This window comes from Microplitis mediator, chromosome 1, assembly GCF_029852145.1.
Source record: "Microplitis mediator isolate UGA2020A chromosome 1, iyMicMedi2.1, whole genome shotgun sequence".
Taxonomy (NCBI): domain Eukaryota; kingdom Metazoa; phylum Arthropoda; class Insecta; order Hymenoptera; family Braconidae; genus Microplitis; species Microplitis mediator.
Genome location: NC_079969.1, coordinates 25,279,988 through 25,301,859, shown reverse-complemented (window position 1 = coordinate 25,301,859; position 21,872 = coordinate 25,279,988). Strand labels below are relative to the sequence as shown.

At 30.0% G+C, this 21,872-nt stretch overlaps 1 protein-coding gene across 1 annotated transcript in view; it reads right to left on the bottom strand.

Moving 5' to 3' along the window:
* The window catches only part of LOC130664290 (icarapin-like), a 47,229-nt gene that overhangs the window by 4,476 nt on the left and 20,881 nt on the right, over positions 1-21,872 (bottom strand). Inside the window, exon 2 of the mRNA XM_057464181.1 lies at positions 13,492-13,716. Coding sequence (XP_057320164.1) covers positions 13,492-13,716 — 225 coding nt within the window. The remainder of the gene's footprint in view (positions 1-13,491; positions 13,717-21,872) is intronic.

Here is a 21,872-nt window from a genome sequence, read left to right as displayed (position 1 = left end):
ATAATTATATAAAATTTTATACAAATTATATACAATTCTATATAATTGCAATATATAGAATTATATATAACTATATAGAATTGTATAGTTATATATATATATATATATATATATATATATATATATATATATATATATATATATATATATATAGTCTATTTATAATTGTATAAAATCTTTTTTCATTGGGAGTTTACTAATTTTTGTAGATTCCTAAAAACAGTAACTTTAGATGAATTTCGAAGTAAATGCTATTTGTATTTAATGAATCTAGATAATCAGTGAAACCTTAGGAGATTAAACTATTGCATTTGTTAGAATGAGTGAGTAAGCGTCTGAAAATTTTGCAGCTGGGTAATTATATTGTATTCTGTTGAGTTCATTGTAATTGTTCTCACTAATCATAATAAAATCACATGTATATCGATATGTGATCACAAAGAGCAGCAGCTCCATGATCGTAAATAAATAAACTAAACTAAATCAAATCGATCGGATGGTTTGTCTTCGAATTATAAATGCAGCAATTTTGAAAATCGATAAGTGGCTGCTCTTCAAATTACTGCAACTCAAACGAGATATGCACTTCAAATTTCAGTTTGTTATTTTTGAAGGTATCGACTATCGAAGTATGCAAAAAAACATAAATTGATTTTTTTTTAATTTCACACTAGTGGTCCCTCTTAAGCACCGAAAATTTTCTTTTTATCTACTTTACATCACTCTAGTATTATTATTATAATAAGAAAAATTTTCAAAAGCATTCTGGGATGTAAAAAAAAAATTACTGAAAAATTTTGTATCGTGTATTTTGATTTTACTTCGTTCTACTCAAAGTCTTTAATAAAAAAAATTATTGATAAAAATTAGGTTATTTTTCCCACCAAATTTTTTAAGTGACTCATTATACCCCATATACTCAGTGACACTTTGGACTTTGATAGGTACGTAAATTTTGTAAAAATTTTGTAAAAAAAATATATATATATATATATATATATATATATATATTTTTTTTTTTTTTGTAGAACAAAAAAGACTAATTTGTTAAAGATATAGGATAACTTTTTTATCTTTTGTAACAATAAAATACATGACATCTTTTCTCAACTCAATTTATCGTACTATTCATTTTTTTCTATTGTCTTTTTATTTTATTTTTTTAGCAATGAAACCATGCTGTTAATGGAGAAATAAAATTGAGAAGAACCGAAGAAGGAAGAGAAGGATAAAAAAAAAAAAAAAAAAAAAAATAGGAAGGGCAATTACGCGACTCGTCGGTAGCTGAATTTTCATGGCTCGCTGAACCTTTTATATCATGGGATCGTGTGCTCGGTAATAGTGAAAAGTAAAGTCGATTATTCCTGAAATTTCATCGATTTTGAATAAAGCGTGAATATCATTAATGTATAAGAATCAAGTGTCATTTGATATTATATTAAAATTTAATATTAAAATCCTTTTCGCGGTGTAGACGGGGATGGGGACAAGTATAAATCGATATAAAAATAAAAAAAACGGATCCTCATTTTTTTTAGTCAAATATTTATAAAAAAAATTCTCGAGTTTGTATTAAATAAAATAAATTTGTAAAAAAATTCAAGCAAAGGATCTAGATGTATACATATATGTCTAGCAAGTGAAAAAGAAGAAATCATATATGCGCATCTGTAAGTTGGGATGAATAAATTTATGGTGAGAAAAGTGTAGAGTGTCTAGAGGCCATTTTTATTATTCCTTCGGATGACCTCAGCCCTGCAATCCATCCTCGATTTATTTCTTTCCATTTTAAAAAACTTTAAATATTAAGCTTTTTTTTTTCACTGAAACTAAATTCAATATTTAATTTTTATTGCCACATTAAATTATTTAATATTCCAATGGATATATTATAATATTTATAGCCCATAAATTTACTAGGAATTGATAATTCGCTATTATATTTCATCGACAAGAGAAATATTAACTGGCACCGGCCGATGCCGAAAAATAAAAATATCTTTTTCTAATTACAGTCAATCATTTTTATGTTTCCATATTATATATGGTCACCACAGATTTTTAAAACTGAAATTCCCTGACTTTTCCAGGTATTTCAGTCAAATAATTTAAAATTTCCCTGACTGTATGTCCTAATATTAAGTCATTGAAAATATTTATTTAATTTAAAATAAAATGCTACACGGAAAGAAAATTATGGGAACTTTTGCTATGCATTATGGGAATAGTTCCCATAATAGTATGGGAATAGTTTCCATATCATTATGGGAATCATTCCCATAATATCATAAAATTTTTTTTTGCAAAATAGTGTAGAAATTTCCCTTATTACATGGAGAGATTCAAATGAAGCTCGGCTGCCCAATTTCAAAACACAGTAACTGACAAAAATAAAATTTTTGAAATATGCATCGAATCATGTTCACAAGACTCCACTGGGACTAAAAATACTAAAAAATCGATTTCGAAAAATTTTTCACTTACTGTGTTTTGAAATTGGGCAGCTGCAGCTTCTTCGACGCTAAATTTGTTAAAAAAAAAATTTTTGTTAAAAATTGTAATGTTTTTGCCAAATACGAATTTTTTTTTCAATGTTTGAATTTTTGTTTTTATATTTCTGTGTATTGTAGAAGTGATTACCACACTTTTCTTTAAAGTAATTTTTTCATGATAATATGGGAAACATTCCTATAATATTATAGGAATGGTTCCGATAATAGTATGGGAACTATTCCCATAACATTATGGGAACCATTCCTATAATATTACGGGAACGGTTCCTATAATTTATGGGAATGATTCCTATAAATTATAGGAACCATTTCTATAATGTTATGGGCAGCATTCCTATAATTATGGGAAACATTTCTATAATTATGGGAAACATTCCCATAATTATAGGAACGGCTCCCAGAATTTATGGTCATAATTCCTATTTTGGTATAGCAAAAAATTTTATAGAACTATGGAAACCGTTTCCATAATTTTCTTTCCGTGTATATATAAGTCAGTTCAATAAATAATCAATCATTGTCGTTAAATGAAACTTTATTTTATTATTTGTCAATGTTCATAGATTTTTTTTATTTATTAAATGAATCATTTTTTATTTTTTATTTTAAATCTATGTTTGTATATAACTTACTCTGTAATAAAATATAAATAAATTTTTCATTTCCACTAGAATAAATTTCATAAATAAGAACGTTTTATAGAATATTAATAAAATATTAATCAAGCACGCGAATAATAAATATAGTGAAACTTATTAGTTCAATACTTATGTATACTTTTAATGTTTTTGGTTTTTCAACTTGTCAATATGCATGTTAACAGCTTGAAGATCCTGACGATTGGTTTCTACTAAGACTTTTTTTTTTTAACAGCCTTTTAAATTTTAACTGCTTCATTTTTTCGCTACTGGAATCAATTTCTACTAATTTTTTTTCAAGATGATATTGCAGTCGCATTCGCGCCGCGCCACTTTTTTGAACAGTTTCGACAGAATAAAAAAATTGATCGGATTTTTTCAGTCAAAATAAAAGAAAGCAAAAATTTTTCCAGCTTTGTGACGAAATTCCCTGACTGTTCATGATACTGAAGTTAGCCGACGTCCAATAATTTTTGGATTTTTTTTTAGACAATAAATTATAAAAAAAAAAATATTTGAAAAAATTGCACCTATAGTTCATTAAATTTTCTACATGTGCATATTTTTATATTTATTTTTTTTTTAAATTAAGGTGTTGTAACAAAAATTTGAAAATTTTTAACTGTCTGCTAACTTCAGGATCATGACTGTTTCCTGATTTTTCCAGTATATTTATGATCCCCTGACATTTTTATGTTTTCCAAAAATGTGGCCATCATGGATATATTTAAATTATTTTATTTATTTTTATAATTTAATTTTGATCAATTTTAATGCACAGTGATAATTAATCTTTATGTATCTCTGAGAATATATAATAATAATAATAACAATAATGACAATAACAATAATTCATGACTGGACTTCGAACACGTGCATGAAAACGCGCCGATAAATTTTGCATATTTTATCCAATGCTCACAGTACATTTGTCTGTATACCAAGTGTAACATTAATAAATATCCATATATATATATATATATATATATATATATATATATATAAATAAATGCGGATATAGGCGTGTGTTACCACACACTCCCTAGTGTCCCATTCCCTGTCTGTCCTTTATGTCGTTTTATTTCCTCACCCCTCAATTATTATTACGATAGGAAATCGCAACAAAAGTATATACATAAATTCGCGAAAATTATTAGTTGAAATTATTCAGGCAGTCATGTATAGTAAATCTGTTTTCATAGGTTGCTTCAAATTCCCATCGTATATCCAGCGATCCAACTGTCTTATTGGAATTGCAATAAATACTATTACGTTTAAATAAATTTTTAAATTATTTATTTACAATGCGATCAAGCGTAAAAAAAATATTTTTATAATTAATATTTTTTTTTTATTGTCAATTATGGACTTTATTGGTGTGGAAACAAATCTTTTTTATTAAAATTATTTCGCTAATAATTTAAGCTAATTAGTATACGAAATCGGTTTTATAATTTTATTGATAATAATAATAATAATAATAATAATAACAATAATAATAATAATAATAATAATAATAATAAATAAAATAAACCAAATAGAGTTATATGTATCTCGTTAAAATTTTTTGTGATTATCATCGATACTGTAGGTGTGGTTAGAACGAATGTATGATTGTATCTGGCACGTAGTAAAATTGACGAGCTGTACATCGATAAAATCCACTGAGAGTTGTATTATACTTTTCTATACATATAATAAATGTATATATACATATATATATATATATCTATGATGTATGTGTATGTATGTACGGAACAATAAACATTAGCGTTGACTCATCTCATCCAACGATGCATTTTAAAACGTGAATTTTTTTTCCGGATGCTGACGTCATTTCTATTATTTTTATTCATTACTTTTTATTATACATTTTTTTATAGTTATCATGTTTATTTATTTACTCTACGATAGTTTTTTATATTTTTAACTTTTACGTGTATTAAATCAACCGTAATATACATATATTTTGTTAATAAAAATAAAATCAAATCAAATATCACAGCCATTATTGTGTGTATTTATTTTATTTTCTTTAGTGTCATGATTTTTTTTTTTTAAATTAAAGAGTGAAATGCACGCGATATATTTTGTAATTACCGTTACTTTTTCACCTCAATTTATTTTCTTGCTTCATCAGCACTCAATATTATTATTATCACTGTAGTATTTATAAATATTATATTTGGCATTTGTTAAATAAAAACTAAATTGTACACTTCATTTAATTTTTTTTTTTATATTTCTAATGAAAGAACTTTAAGTGAAAGTTCATGTTTAATATTTTATTTTTAAACCATTGAGGTAAAGTGGCCAGTTATTGACCTCTTAGTTTTTGACTTTTTCAGCTTTTGTTGTAAGAAAATAAATTTTTTTTTTCAACACATATATATTGTATTGAAAAATTATGTGGTTTGTTTGATACTTATTTAGTGACAATTCAAAATAAATGGATTAAAAATTTAATTGAAAGAAAATACTAAAGATTAAAGAGTGAAAACTGCTTTTTTTTTCCCAAAATTGAATTATTAATTTTTTAGTGATTTTTTGAAAGCTGTAGTTTCGTGAAATCCCTTGTAGGAAAAAAAATATTGACAACGGGGCCGGTCTTGGCACAATACTGGGCTACCAGGCTCGGCCTCCAAAGGTTGATCAAAGATCCGACCAACGTTCAAGTGACGAGCCTCGGTTCGCCAGTCTTGTGCCAAGATTCAGCCACTGCTCAAGTAACAAGTCTTGGTTTGTCAGTCTTGGGCCAAGATTCAGCCATTACTCAAGTGACAAGCCTTGGCTTGCCAGTTTTGGGCCAAGATTCAGCCATTACTCAAGTGACAAGCCTTGTTTTGCCAGTCTTGAGCCAAGATTCAGCCATTACTCAAGTGACAAGCCTTGGCTTGCCAGTCTTGAGCCAAGATTCAACAGACATTTAATTGACAAGCCTTGGTTTGTCAGTCTTGGGCCAAGATTCAGCCATTACTCAAGTGAAAAGCCTTGTTTTGCCAGTCTTGGGCCAAGATTCAGCCATTACTCAAGTGACAAGCCTTGGCTTGCCAGTCTTGAGCCAAGATTCAACAGACATTTAATTGACAAGCCTTGGATTGTCAGTCTTGGGCCAAGATTCAGCCATTACTCAAGTGAAAAGCCTTGTTTTGCCAGTCTTGGGCCAAGATTCAGCCATTACTTAAGTGACAAGCCTTGGCTTGCCAGTTTTGGGCCAAGATTAAACAGACATTTAATTGACAAGCCTTGGTTTGCCAGTCTTGAGACAATGTTCAGCCATTACTCAAGTAACAAGCCCTGGTTTACCAGTCTCTAAAAACTTCTGACTTCTGTGAATAGCGTAACAGCCTAGTGGATAAGACACTTGCCTAAGAACCATGAAGGACCAGGTTCGAGACCCAGCAAATGCAAAAAAAAATTAGTTTCATCGATCTACCTGATTTCTCTGTGTACAAATTTATTTCCGCATGTTACCATCACGCACATGTCTATTAATATTTTTTTTTTTAATTTAATTTTAATAAGTATACGTGCTTATTTAGCAACAGTCTTGGCACAATATTGGCTCTCGATATTGGGCCAATACTTAGATGCAGTCTTGGCACGACACTGTCACTCAAGCTTGGCTCGGTGTTATCATTTCGATGCTTAAACAAGCGGGCCAAGCTTGGTTCTCAAGCTTCTCCCAGAGAATAAGTCTTGCGCCAAGCCTCGGCCAAGCTTGGGCCTATTGTTTTTTCCTATAAGGGTAAAATGGTCATATCGAAAAAATGAAAAAAGCAATTTGAAGTTTGAAATTTCTAGTTTAATGATCTTTTAGCAAAAAAATTTTCAGCCACCGTTTTTGCGTAATCACAAGAAAGACTTCGAGACAAAAGTTTTCTAAATTTTTTAGTTTTGTTATTTGGGTCTACGGAGCCTTATCCTTAACTGTTAAACACACTAGTTTTCTATGAGTTGAACGTAAGAGGGTTTGCATTAACTCAACTTCAAAGGAGCAAACTGATAATTAATCAATACTTCCACAACTGAACTATTAATTAAACTACTGGTATCAAATAGAACCAAATGATAACCAAATAATTAACTATACAATAAAGAAAATAACAAATAACACAAATAAAAAATATTTAAAATCCATTAATTGTTTAATAAAATAATTAATGGTATTGTGGATTATCAGATATCATTAAAAAGTCAATTAACTAAATTATTGTGTAATAACAATTGATCCCCGAATAAATTCTCGCCTAGTGGGTGAATGGAAGGTGGGTTTATCGATCATCTAGTATGATATATATATATATTTGTGTATGCATATGTATCAGCCATCCGACGAGACATGCACATATGCATAAAATATATTCCTATATATATACATATACATATATATGTATTATATCTTTACATTGTACATCACAAATGGACGTATGATGCCTGCAGATAGAAGAGTTGTGCTCACGCTCAAAACCAAACTTGTATGTATATAGTAACACTCTATATTTTTTACATACACACACACATGTATATATTTATATATATATGGTTGAAGGATGAGAAGTGGAACATATCACGGGTTTTTGCGTGCTAGAGAGTTGCTTTTGAGTTCATATAGTGGTATTGAGGGTGTACAGAGGTGAATGGGCCATCAGGATAGGGTGTGGGCACATAGAGAGGGCAGAGAACTGTAGAGGGTAGATAGAGGATGAGGAGTCATAGGTTGTAGTGTAGTGTAATACAGAAATACTTCAACGTCAAAAGAGGAAATACACACATTTAATGTTTGTGCTGCCCTCTCGAACACATGTACCAATAAATATATATATATATATATGCGTGTACAATAGACGGTGGGCCATGTACACTAGCCACTTCCTGGGCGTTTGAACACACGTTTCGGATATACCAGAGAGATTGGAACAACGCCAGTACTCACGGGACTCTTCAATTTATATTTACATTTTATTTATTTATATTTATTTTAATTTATTATAATTATATTTATTTAATAGCATTATAAATTTTAATTAATTATAGATAACGGATGATTATTTAATTTATTTAAATTTATTTTAGTATTATATATTAATTATATATTTTAATTAATGCGATAATCAATGATGAATTTGATCGGTTAGTTAATATAACGCGTGTTTGATTGATATGCTTATTTTACTTGATATAAACTAATAATAATATTGTTGTTTATATATATTATTTTATGATTATAAAATTGATAATATTATTTGTATATTAGAAATGCAAAGTGATGTTTATCGGTAGATTCAGAGAATAATATCCGGGAGAATATGTCTATATGAATATTACTTTCAAGCGTATGATTACCAGGATATACCAGGATAGTATATACATAGTACATATATATATATATACATACTATATATATATACATATATATACACACTTTGGAAGTATGTTGTCGGTTATTTCTGACAATATTATTACGCTCGGGGCCTCATACGGATTTAAAATTATTATCGTCTTTTTAAAGAAATATATAATGGGCTTATTTTTAATGATAATATTTTGATTTGTTTAAAAAAAAATAATCTGTTGACTTTATTAAAATTAAAATAAACATTATTTTCTAAACGACATTAAATCGCAAACCGTATTAAAATAATTAATAATTGATTTTTTTTTAAATTAGTGAGATATTATTTCAATTATCGTGAAATCCCGGGTCAAAAATAAAACTTGATTCAGGCTCTCTTCGCCTTATTTTCTTTTGAAGTTATCGATTTGCTGACGATTTTTTGGTAAGATCTCGACTTCTTCGACTTAAATTTAATTTTTTTCAACTTTTCGAACTTTTTTCATCTTAGTTTCAACTTATTCGTCATTACTTTGAGCACGATAGTCATTCACATTTCTTTTGACTTGCTAAACCAAGTAAAAAAAAAGTCATTTATTCGCCTTACTTTCGCCTTAATAGGGGAGAGTGGGGCAGAGCGGCCCCCCTAAGCCAATTATTACTTTTTGTGGCTTTCAACCATAAGATCACTTTACTTTTGTCCTATTTCGAACAAATTTATGGACATTTTGCCAAAATTCTGAAAAAAAAATTTTTTTTTTCGTTTTTTTTTTTTTTTTAAATTGTTTTCATCAATAAGGGTGTATTTTTTTCTCTTGACAGCTATTTTTGGTTTTATATTACTCGAAAAAAATTTTTTAAGGTGTAATAAATCGTTCACTCTCGATTACCTTAATTACTAATTGTTATTTAATAAAAAAAAAAAACAATTCTATGGTTTTACTTTATTTCAAAAATTTAGTATCTAAAAAAAAAATTTTTTTTTTTATATATTTTTAGTGACCCAATTTGCCTCTTACACAGAGAAACGGCCGAAAAATATGAAAAAATAATTTTTTCGGAAATTTCAGCTGATCCATTTTGCCCCAGTTGTTATGCGTAGGGCTAAAAATGCGCAAGCATGTCGGATTTATAGTAATTAGGCGAAAAAAAAAAAATTTTTTTTTTTGATCAAAATTTCAGGGGGGCCGCTCTGTCCCACCCTCCCTTATATAAAAATTATTTCACCTTAGTTCTGACTTTTTCGACATATAATTTAAGTCGAATAAGTCTACATCAAGTCAATTTCGACTTGATCTTGACTTTTTCGTCTCATAATTTAAGTCGAATAAGTCTAAACCAATTCAATTTCGACTTGATTAAAATTTTTTCGTCTTAAATCGTGACTAAGTAAGCCAGTTAAGTCTAAACCAAGGCGAAAACTTAATATATTTCATACCTCCGTAAAAAAAGTCGAGTTTGTCTTGTGAAAAACAGTTCCAAATTTCGACTTGGTAAACCAAGTCTAAATCAAGTTTTATTTTTTACCCAGGATAAAATGTCTTTACCGTAGTACATATTAAAATACATGTAGTTACTTTTTATGATTACACGATTTATTAATGAGGTCGTACTAAAATATCTTGATATTCAAAATTTATATTAACGATTTTGTTACTGAATTTATTTTAGGCCAAGAGTTTACTGTTAAAAATTTCATTACTGCTTTATTTCTGTTGTTACAATAATCTCTGCTTAACTAAATTTACATGCATGACATTTGCTGATTTTGTAGTTCATTTATCTGGACGAAAATATTTATTTAATCTTGTTAACTCATATTATCGTGATGGACGTTCAACACGAAATATTTAATATCATTCAAATATTGTTCTAGTACTGTAATTTAATGTCTATAAAATGATTAATCACAATTATTATTTTATCTACTACTCTTTGTTTTCATTTTGCGCTTTAGTAGGGCAAGGATGAAGGGAAAGCGATGGAGCGTAAAATGAGCCCTTAAGAACAAATTGATAGCAGTGTTTTATTATTGAGATTTGTGTTTCTTTTTAGTCATCATGTCGGTGATTGATATCAATATTATAATTAGTCGTTACAAAAAAAAACTTTTTGTATGGAGAAAAATACATACACGGAAAAGAAGTAATTTAAAAAATTATTGTTTGAAATTGAAACCCGGAACCTGGGAAATATAGGGAACTTCAACATTTCAAACAGTAAATTTTATAATACGTGTCATAAATTTTTAATGTTTAAGTTAAGATTTTTAAAGTTCAAATATTTATTTTTCCTGCACCGACAATCAATTTTTATATTTGTTCTATAATTATTCACGCTTTAATTATAAATTAAAGAATGACCATTAGGGTGAGCCAAAAAAACCAACCTATCGAATTTACATCTTAAAAAGGACCTATATATGGAGAAAAAAATTTTCCCATTGGGCAAAATTTTTAGCTCAATTTTAAAAGGTGTCGGTAGCCATTTGAAATTTCCCATTTAAATAACATGCAAAAAAATTTTTTTTGATTAAAAATATTATAACTTTTGAACCATGTGAGACAAAAATTCGGCTCTAGAATATTCTTGTAGGGTACTAAATTTCTTAAAAGAAAGTCCTGGGAGTCGAATTTATAAACTTGATATTTCGTATACTAACAGGCTATCAAAGTCTAGAGTAAACAAAATCATACTAATTTAAGGCTTTATTTGGATTTTCCAAATACTTTTCTTTTATTGTGATCGATAACAAAATATTATTTATTACAACGTGGATATTGTTGGTGATTTCATTGCACTACATGTAGAACAAATTTTCTCGTAGTATTGATATTTTTAATATCAAAGCCTTAAATTTGTATGATTCTGTTTACTCTAGACTTTGATGGCCTGTTAGTATACGAAATATCAAGTTTACAAATTCGACTCCCCGGACTTTTTTTAAAGAAATTTAATGTCATACAAGAATATTCTAGAGCCGAATTTTTATCTCACACGGTTCAAAAGTTATAATATTTTTAATCAAAAAAATTTTTTTACATGTTATTTAAATGGGAAATTTCAAATAGCTACCGATACCTTTTAAAATCGAGCTAAAAATTTTGCCCAATGGGAGAATTTTTTTCTCGATATATAGGTCCTTTTTAAGACATAAATTCGATAGGTTGTTTTTTTTGGCTCACCCTAATGACCATTTAAAATGATAGAATTTATGAGTGTGAATGTAGCAGACATCAGACAAATTTAAAACTATAAATAAATTGAGTAAATAATTTAAAAAATAATATTTATAAAAAATGCACTTCTGAATTTAAAAATTTTTTTAATTTTATTTTATTAATTATTTACTCTAGTTATTAATAATTTTTAATTTGTCTGATATCTGGTACATTCAAACTCATCAGTATTTACTGATCACTTTATCATTATATTACGTATTGTTTCTCGAATTACATAGATCATTTTTTTCCGTGTAGTATTGATACACTGTAAAATAATTTTGGAATCGGTGTAGTGTAAATGACTCGGTATAAAAATTTTTGAATGAAAATTACACAAAATATCGTGTTAAATTTTGGAGGTGCGAATCAAAAATTTTTACACCGTCAACTTTATAAAAATGAATCAATGAAATTCACTGCGAATTAGTGGATAGTCACTTTTTATCCAGCTATAAGTAGACCACTAATTTAATCAGTGGCATACTTATAGCTGGCTCCCAGTGCATATTCTCTAATTTTCAGTGAATTTCACTAATTCATTTTTAGAGAGAAGGGTGTAAACGGATTGTAATTTATGATAATTTTGCGTTAATTAAAATCATCATCAAAATATTATAATGTTCAAAATACTATTTAATAGTGTAAGGGAGGGTGGGGCAGAGCGGCCCCCTTGAAATTTTGACCAAAAAAAAAATTTTTTTTTTTTCGACTAATTACTATAAATCCGATATGTTTGCGCATTTTCACCCCTACGCATGACATTTGGGGCAAAATGGACAAGCCCAAAATTTTGAAAAAGTGATTTTTTCATATTTATATCGTCAAATTAAAAAAAAATTGTTATAATTCCACATTTCTAGCCCTACTCATAACACCTGGGGCAAAATGGACCAGCCGAAACTTCCGAAAAAATTATTTTTTCATATTTTTCGGCCGTTTCTCTATGTAAGAGGCAAATTTGGTCACTAAAAATTTATAAAAATTAAATTTTTTTTTTTAGTTGATAAATTTTTGAAATAAAGTAAAATTATAGAATTGATTTTTTTTTTATTAAATAACAATTAGTAATTAAGGTAATCGAGAGTGAACGATTTTTTACGCTTTAAAAAATTTTTTTCGAGTAATATAAAACCAAAAATAGTTGTCAAGAGAAAGAAATACATTCTTAATAATGAAAACAATTAAAAAAAAAAAAAAAACGAAAAAAAAAATTTTTTTATCACTTTTTGAAGGGGGGCCGCTCTGCCCCACAAAAAAAAAATTTTTTTTCAGAATTTTGGCAAAATATCCATAAATTTGTTCGAAATAGGACAAAAGTAAAGTGATCTTATGGTTGAAAGCCACAAAAAATAATAATTGGCTTAGGGGGGCCGCTCTGCCCCACCCTCCCCTACTAGGTGTAAAAAAAAGTAAATTACATGGATAGATAATTTATACCGAGGATTTGTTACACCGTTATTTCACATTACATGGCCTTGTAAAATTCTCGGGGCCATTTTTACACCAAATTTTTTTACTGTGTATATAAGCATTTATTAGAATAATTTGGGAGACCGGGGCAAAATATAACACCATTTTTTGAACAAAAAAAATTTTTTTTTCTTACGATCGCGATACATTTTATGATCACAGTGTCAGCATTTATATATTTATTTATAAATAAAAATATTTAGAAAAAAACAAAATTTTTTGACTCATAAATAGTGTCATTTTGACTCGTTTTTCTATTTGTGTCTGTATCAATAAAAAATACTTAATTATTTATAAATAAGATGTCTTACCTTGCACACCAGAAAAGAATGGAGTTAATGGACGGAAGAATTCATCGGATTGAATTGGACGTAAATTGAATTTTATTGGTGTGAACCTGAATCCTTCATCGTCATCATCATCATCGAAATTGGGAAGTTGACCAAAATTTTTACGGTCTTCTTCCGGAAGTATCAATTCAATTTGTGACTTTTGCTTGTCGTTTGCTTCACTCGCGCCTGGATCACGTGGCACTCCTGCAATCAACAAAATTATAAACTATTTGTTAAATAAACTTTATAAATAAAAAAAAAGTCGATAAATGTGAGTCAATACTCTCAATCAGAGTATTCTGTATAACTTTACTTCAAATTTTATTTATTTATAAGTAAATATTGTTGAAACCTTTTGACTTTTCAAGATCTGTCATTTCAAAAAGTCACAAGTGCTAATAATTTAAACAAGAAAAAAAAAGAACGGTTAAAAAATGTAAGACACTAAAACTTACGGCTACGGAGCATTTAATTTATATAATTATCATTAGTTAAAATAATAAAATTTTCATTTGCTAAAAAGTACTCAGTGAATGCGTTTAATAAAACGAAGGTAACAGTCTCACCAAATTGTTGTATGGCCACGTAACTTTCATAAAATTATCCCACCCTACCAAGACTATTAGTACATGTTACTACTTTTATATGAGTCGTTGAAAATTTTTGGAATATTTTCAAAAAAAATTACACGTATTAATTTGAGTCCTCCGACTGTTTTGATGCATTATTAAGATATGAGTTTAAGCTGCTTAATGACATTTAATAATCATATTTTTTTTATCACAGTTTCATAAAAATTTTACATTTTAATCTTCTCTTCGTCTAATCGGATTTTTTTCCTAATTGATTTTTTTAATAGTTCAGTTAAGAGGTTCGATACTAATTTTCGAAAAAATACTAAAATTCTGAATTTTTTTTTTATCGAAAGAGTTATAAAAAAAGGATCACTGTTAAAATTTCGAATCGATTCACTTCACCGTTTTCGAGAAATAAATTTAAAAAATTCGTTCTTATACACGTGTATAAATGGGAGTTTTTTTTCAAAGCGCTATAGTTTTTGCTTCAATAATACCATTGCTATAAATTATTCAGTGTCAATTAATTAAACGTTTCTGAGTACATAAATATTTTTTATAAGCTTAAGGGGATACGCTACCGGACTTCTTTCTCACACTCAGAAAAATAAACGGGACTGTCTTTGTTGCACTCGTAGAGTAAATGAGAATTTTGAAACAATTTTTCTCGGAGACGAATTAGAATTTTTGAAAATACGAAATTTCTAGCTCTGTTAAGGTTTTAAAAAACGCTAAAGGCTCTCTATTTTAGGTTTCTAGTGTTTGTCCATGAATTAAATTGAATTGAAAATCGGTTACCGTTACCACTTAATCATGGGTTTGTCATTAAATTATTAATGAAATAAGAGGCGAAATTTAGTTAATGACGTCACACGTGTCGTGAAGCTGAGGAACGACGGCAACAGAGTAAAATGACAACCGCGGGAAGTTTAAATAACTAATAATCATTGGTTATTGTTATGATAAATTTTTTGAGCCATAAAAATTTGAATTAATGTCCGTGAAAAATTTTAATAAAAAACTTTTTTTTTTATTTTTTTCAACGATTTTCATTTCTAAAAAAGTCATGCCTATTAAATTTTTATAAAAAAAAATTTTCCGTGTCAGTTCCACTTTCCCTATAAAAAAATGATAGCCTTTGAAATTTAGTTTTATATTTTTTTTCAAATAAAATTGTTAAGTGTAAGAATCAACGTTTTCAGGATAGAAAAAATTTGATTTTTTTTTCTTAACCTTCTCATATTTTCTGACTGTATTATATTGTGATTTATTATTTTTTTTTTTTATTAATATTCATTTTTATTGAATATTTTTTTTTTTTGTTGTTCCGGCAAAGAAATACTGTTGATTAAATTTATTAATTTTAATTCTATAGAGTGGAAAATAAATTAGAATAAAAAAAAAATTTTTTTTTTTTGCTGGGGTCATTCCACATGACAAAATAAGTTGAAAGGATGATAATATAGAGAAGTGGAAAATGAAGTTTAAGCAGCAGAATACTATGAATAGCGGTGGTGGGTTATGCTGCAACTGCTTTTGATCCTCTGGCCAAGCGCATCGGGAAATTAGTCAGACAAATGACTCGGAACAACGATCGCTAGATTATTCGGGGATGCGGAAGAAATTTTTTTAAATTTTATTTTTTGGTATTAATCTTTCTTTCTCTCTTACTACCACTCATTCTCTATCCTACTTAAAACCGCTTTTTACCTTTACATCCACATTATTTTCTCTCATTCCTTCGGCATATCCACAATGCCCAGTGTGTGTGTGTGTGTGTGTGTGTGTGTGTGTGTGTGTGAGTGTTAGAAGGATGATACTCCCAAGAGAATAGTGTCCCTCTGTTATTCTCTAAAAGTCCCCAAACTTGTCTCGCGGGACTGCTTGAGAATTCTCAAATCCTTGGGAAATATTCACGATCTCAAGAAAACTTAACTTTTTTACCTCTCTTCTCTTGTAAAAACTATAAAAGTGACGAAGAAGAAACAACCAACAAAATTTTACCCTTTATATATCTATATATAAATATTTTTTATAATTATTTAAAACTAATGAAATAAACTATTTAAATATTTATAATTCCCATAATAAGTAAAATTTTTATAATTAATTATCTTACACCTTCAATTTAATTAAAAGTTATAAAAATGACAAAAGACATTTATTTAATTAAATTGAATTTTTTTTCCACTAGGATAGTATTCGACACAAATTCAATTTTATTAATGGAAAATTTATGGATTGAATTGCCTGTGATAAATTCGTACTTAAAAATAATATTTAATAAATTTTTTAAAAAATGAATTATAGATATAGATATAAATATAAAAACAAGTAAGTTAGAGGTAGGTGTGGAACCCTGAGATTTCTGTAACGGCGCTCCTGGCGATTATCCAATTTGCCAGGTCCTCGTCAATTCTCATTGGTGCATGCACGTAGAAAGGCAATTGAAATCAATTTGTCCCTATCACAAACGGCTATTATGAGAGATAAAGACTGAACGACTGAGCGAGTAAATGATTGCCCAGCGATCATTAAAAAAAAAATAATAATAGAATGAACTACTTGAAAAAAATTATATATTTATATCCATGTACTTTTTTTTATTTTATAATTCACTTAAAGTTTACCTCACTCTTGTTACCGCATAATTTTTTTTGTAGTAAAAAATAAATATAGTCATGACTTTTAATATGAAGTTTAAATATATTAATAAACAAGTTCTGTACAGGTATTAAAATATGTAATAATAAACTTTAATATATAATTTTTTTCTCGGTTAATTATAGCTCTTGCTGATTGGCGGTTAGGAGTAGTGGCTAACCCTTCCTGACTGTCCTAGGTAATTTGAGTAATTAGGTCGTCGCATCAGTGTCTGTGTCACAAGTATATACATATACAATGGTGTAGTAATATATAATAGATGCCTATAAACCCAGGTGTTGAGAATGCTAACATTCTTGTGTGCATATATATATGTGTGTGTGTTTATATATCAGATAGTTAATCATAGCGAATAATAATTGGACGAACATCGATGAATAGACATTGACTATTGAAGATCACAAATATTCCCGAGTCAAAAATTAATTCTAGTTTAGTCCTCAAAAGCCTCAATCCCTTTGATGCTTTCTTTGCCGCCCAGAAACTAATTCTACTTTAGTACTCAAAATCCGCAATGAGAACTATGACCCCTATCCAAAAATTCCCATAGAATTCACTCAACTGCGACCAAAACCGCATAGAATCCTATAGACTGTATTGGGTTCTATGCGATTTTTGTCGCATTTTATTGGATTCTATGGGAATTTTTGGATAGGGTCTAAATGCGAATAATTTATCGATTTTAAATTATAAGTGAGACCTCAAAATCCTCAACGAATGAAAAGTTATATTTCGGACTTTGAAAAATTTTAAAAAGAAAAAGGGAGAAGAGAGAATACGTCGAATGAGACTACGGAGGTTCAAATGTGGATAAAATTATTCCTTTATGTTTTAAGTATTCAAAGTGATAAAATTAGTCATGACTACACGGAAAAAAAATATTAGTAAATATTACTGAGATTCTCGTCAACAGCGCGACTAGACCGAATCTCAGTAAATATTACTGAGTAGAACGTAAGAAATTAATAACAGATGCATTTTTTTGACAAGTGTCTTGTAGTTTTTTAAGGTTTAAGTAGTAATTTTAAATAGTCAAGCAGTATATTTCAACGATTAACTGCGTTAACTGCGTTAACTCTGAAACGACATTAGTTTTTGAACATAACATAAATAATTAAAAGCTGAACTACAATTATTGTCAATCATTTTTTTCCGTGTACTACTTTGAGGACTAAACTAGGATAACTTTCTGTATTGTAGTCAATCTTAAAATTTTAAATCAATCCTCAAAAACCTAATTGAGAACTTTGAGACTTAAATCTGAATTTGTTTTTTGACTCGGGTTGATATAAAGACATAATTCGAATTACTACTGCAAAAAATTTGCGGAGTGAATGACTTTTTATTTATGTCATTTTCTCGGAGTAATTTTTCACTCCGAAGGGGAGTTTCGGGAAATATTATATATAAGAAAAATGACTAATACATAGTGAGCTTAGGTCTGATATTTTGACATTTATATTGAGTACGGAAATAATTACGAGCTCCCTTTCCATATATTCACGCGAAATGATTTTTAAAAATTATAAGCAGCTGATAATAAAACTTTAACAATTATAATTCCACTGGGTCACAAACTGTCGTATATGATTTACATCAACCAGACCACGAGATAACATTTCATATTGCACCGAAATATCAAAGATTCCCATAAAAACTATGTCACTATAGCCATTCAATAATTTTATATTTTCACTATGTATTAGGGGAAGGGGGGGCAAAACGGGATACTTAACGAAAAATTTAGTTTTTAGGGACATAAATATCGTAAATTGGCTTCATTTTGATTCTATTTGAAATAAATATAACGAATTTTAGACTGCCATCAGAAAAAAAATTTTTATTTTCTGCGGGCAAAATGGGATACCCCAAAAAAAAAGTAAATTTTTTTTTTTTTTTTCAAGTGAATAAAATTGATGTAATAATGTCTTTCTAAATTGATGTAAGTAATAAAATTTACTCTCACCATATTTTTAAAGAAGTTTTTCCTTGTTATTTCTTTTCAAAATTTGAAATTGGCGCCAATATTATACTTTTCGCAAAAAATATAAAAATGTTTTTTTTTAGCTTTTAATAGTGTAAAATGATACTAGTGTTACGTTCTGGCTCTAATTAAATTTAAATAAAAATTTTTAGAAATTTTTTTTTTGAAGTCTCGAATTATTTATTCGCCACAGTGGGCGAATAAACGGTTCGACACTTCTTATAATCATAATTAATTAATAAATTAATAAATCGTTACTTTGTTGGCGATATTATTTTTATTCACCGCCAACAATGTAACGGAAATCTCTTGCGATAAGAGAGTCGCCGTGGCTCGCGGATAGTCTAAACAGATGACGATGCATGAGACCCGGGCCACGACGATTCTCTCATAGGAAACCTGAGATGCAACGTTAACAGTTTTGATAATGTATTATACCAAGGAGCGACAGAATCAAGTCAGTCGATCACAAGATCTAATAGAGCTAAGAACTCTATACAAATCCGCTGGCTTGATCCTGTCACTCGGACTTTAAGGCAAAATATATATATATCTATCCGTATTTTTTTCAAAATACATTTTCCTTTTTAACTTTGGGCGCCGCCACTGGCAGCCCAATATTCTCACCTGCTTTGGGCGCCGACACTGGCAGCCCAATATTCTCATCTGCTTTGGGCGCCGACACTGGCAGCCCAAGCACTTCCTTCCTGACTTCCAAAATTCATGCCGAGAAGCCGAAGGGCAGGTAAAAAGGCCCAATTACGTCGGGTTCTTCGTACGATCCATGAGGATCTCGGTCGTTCAGTTCACCAACGCCGCCGCCTAGAAATCGTTGCCGAGGAAGTTCTTCTCGATCCAGTGACGTTGGTTATTCCAAATTCGGGTATCGCGTTAAGTGAGGTTCGTGAGTTGTCGAGCTCTTGTGTTGTTGAGCCGTCGAGCTCTTGTGTTGTTGAGCCGTCGAGCTCTTGTGGTGTGGTCCAACAGCTGGAGTCGCCCGTCCTGACGGAGGAACGGAGCCTTCAAAGCCCTTCCTGTGCAGAGGAAGATTCACGGACGAACCCAGTCTTCTGGACTGGTATCAGTGAGGGTTGGCAGTTGGATCCAGTGGACGTTCCATCCGTCCATCCACCCAGTGGGAGCATCCCTTTTCACGACCCTCGTTACGGGTACTACTCCGAGGCCTACTTCAAGGCCACCGGCCGAGACGCGTACGCACCAGCGGAGGCGAAGAAGTTACGCAAGAAAGGGATTATTTGGGCTGACTTATGGGGCCCATAATCTCCACCATGGTAAGTCATTAAACTTTTTGCCTAAAATAGGAGAAGGTCAACAGCTGACGCACCTGGGGTCTATTGACACCCTAACGACGTCAACCTGGTCAAATTAAAAATATTCTGTATAATCAATAGATAAGCCAGAATGTAACATTGGTGCTGTGACCAGGATGCTGTTGAGTTTCTTTTATTTTACTATTTTATTATAAATTATACAAAGTGTTGCTACGGAATTTTTAATAGAAAGTGACCGCGAGTGTTTTCCCTTTGTATTAAAAAGTGTTTAATGTTTTATGACAAAATAATTATAAATACTCGCGATCACTTCGTAAAAACGGGAACGATTTTTGAATTATTTAATTATTTCCCGTGGAACTTTATTTTTTTTTTTATCATTTAAATTGATCAGTAAATGACGTATATGGTGTTTTAATGAGTAATTTTATTCTCCGTCGGATTGTGATATTAGTTATGAATAAAATTCTTACCGTCGGAAAACGCCCGTCAATATCATTATAATCGTTAGTGCTTTACAGTACGGAATTCGTTATAAAACGTTACTGAGTTATTTAAATTTTATTAGATAAATGAACTATAACACTTATTCAAGTTTGACATTATTGAATCAGTTGACAGAGTTAATATAAACATTGGAATAATAACTGTATAGGATCTCAAATGAGAATTCTATCCCGTTGATCTAACGGAAGTTCTTTCATCGATTTTTATATTAATGCTGTCCATTGCTCATTACTGTGATTACGAATAAATGTCATTTATTTAAGAATTTTCAATTGTGAGCTAAGAATTAAGATTTATCAATGCTATCGAGTCTAACGTAAAACCGTATGAAATTGATTATCTTCTATCTGAAATAAATAATTTTTTTTTCTTTTTCAAATCAATTATCAATTAGTCAATTTAAATTATTATTGAACTATTTAACCTTATAAATTAATTTTTTTTTAAAATCGTTGATTACAATTACTTCGGGAATCTTTTTTTTTGAATTTACGGAAGTAATATAACTCATAAAGTATATTCCAAAAAAAATATAGCTGATAAATAGCGCGACAATTGAGGAAGCTTAAATAAATATTCATTTTTTTTCTTCCTTAAAATGGATAGAAAAAGAGAACCTATGACAGAGGAGGAACTCCTTGAACTGTCTGACAAACTTAGCGAACAGTGTAAAATGCACGATGATCGGGAGGCAGGTCTTGAGGCCCGGGAACGGCTCCTTAATGACCGATTAAGTGACCTTTCGGAGCGGGACCAAGTTAACATTGAAAAAGAATCGAAACTACGCGACCTTGAGGCTGAACTGCGAAAAATAGAAATTTCTTTAGGAGAACGCGAGCTTGACTTAAAGTCACGTGAATTAATAAATCGGGGTGAACCCAACGAGCTCAAGGCCGAGTTTGAACGTCGGTTAAAAGAATTAAAAGAGCGCGAAGCAGAATCGAGTCAGCTTCTGGAGCAGGCTAAAATTATACAAACGGAGCGATTGAACAGACGCGAGGTTACGTTAGCCAATCGGGAGCGTGAGTTGACGGAGATTCAAGAAAAACTGGATCAACGAGAACGTGATCTGGCTGAGCGAGAAAACGCGGTAACTGCTCACGAAAAAGAGTTGCGAAACGAATCGAAATTAATACGAGGTTGGGCTTCGGAGCTCAAGGAAATGAAAACGGCCGCCGTGACTAAGGCACCAAGCGTTACCCAAGAACTAAAGGAGGAAATGTCGCAATTAAGAAACAGCGGGCCGAATGAGCTCACCTGTAACGCGAACATCACAATCAAGGACGCGTTGTCCTACGTGCCTACCTTTGACGGTACTAGCGCCGCCGTTTCGGATTT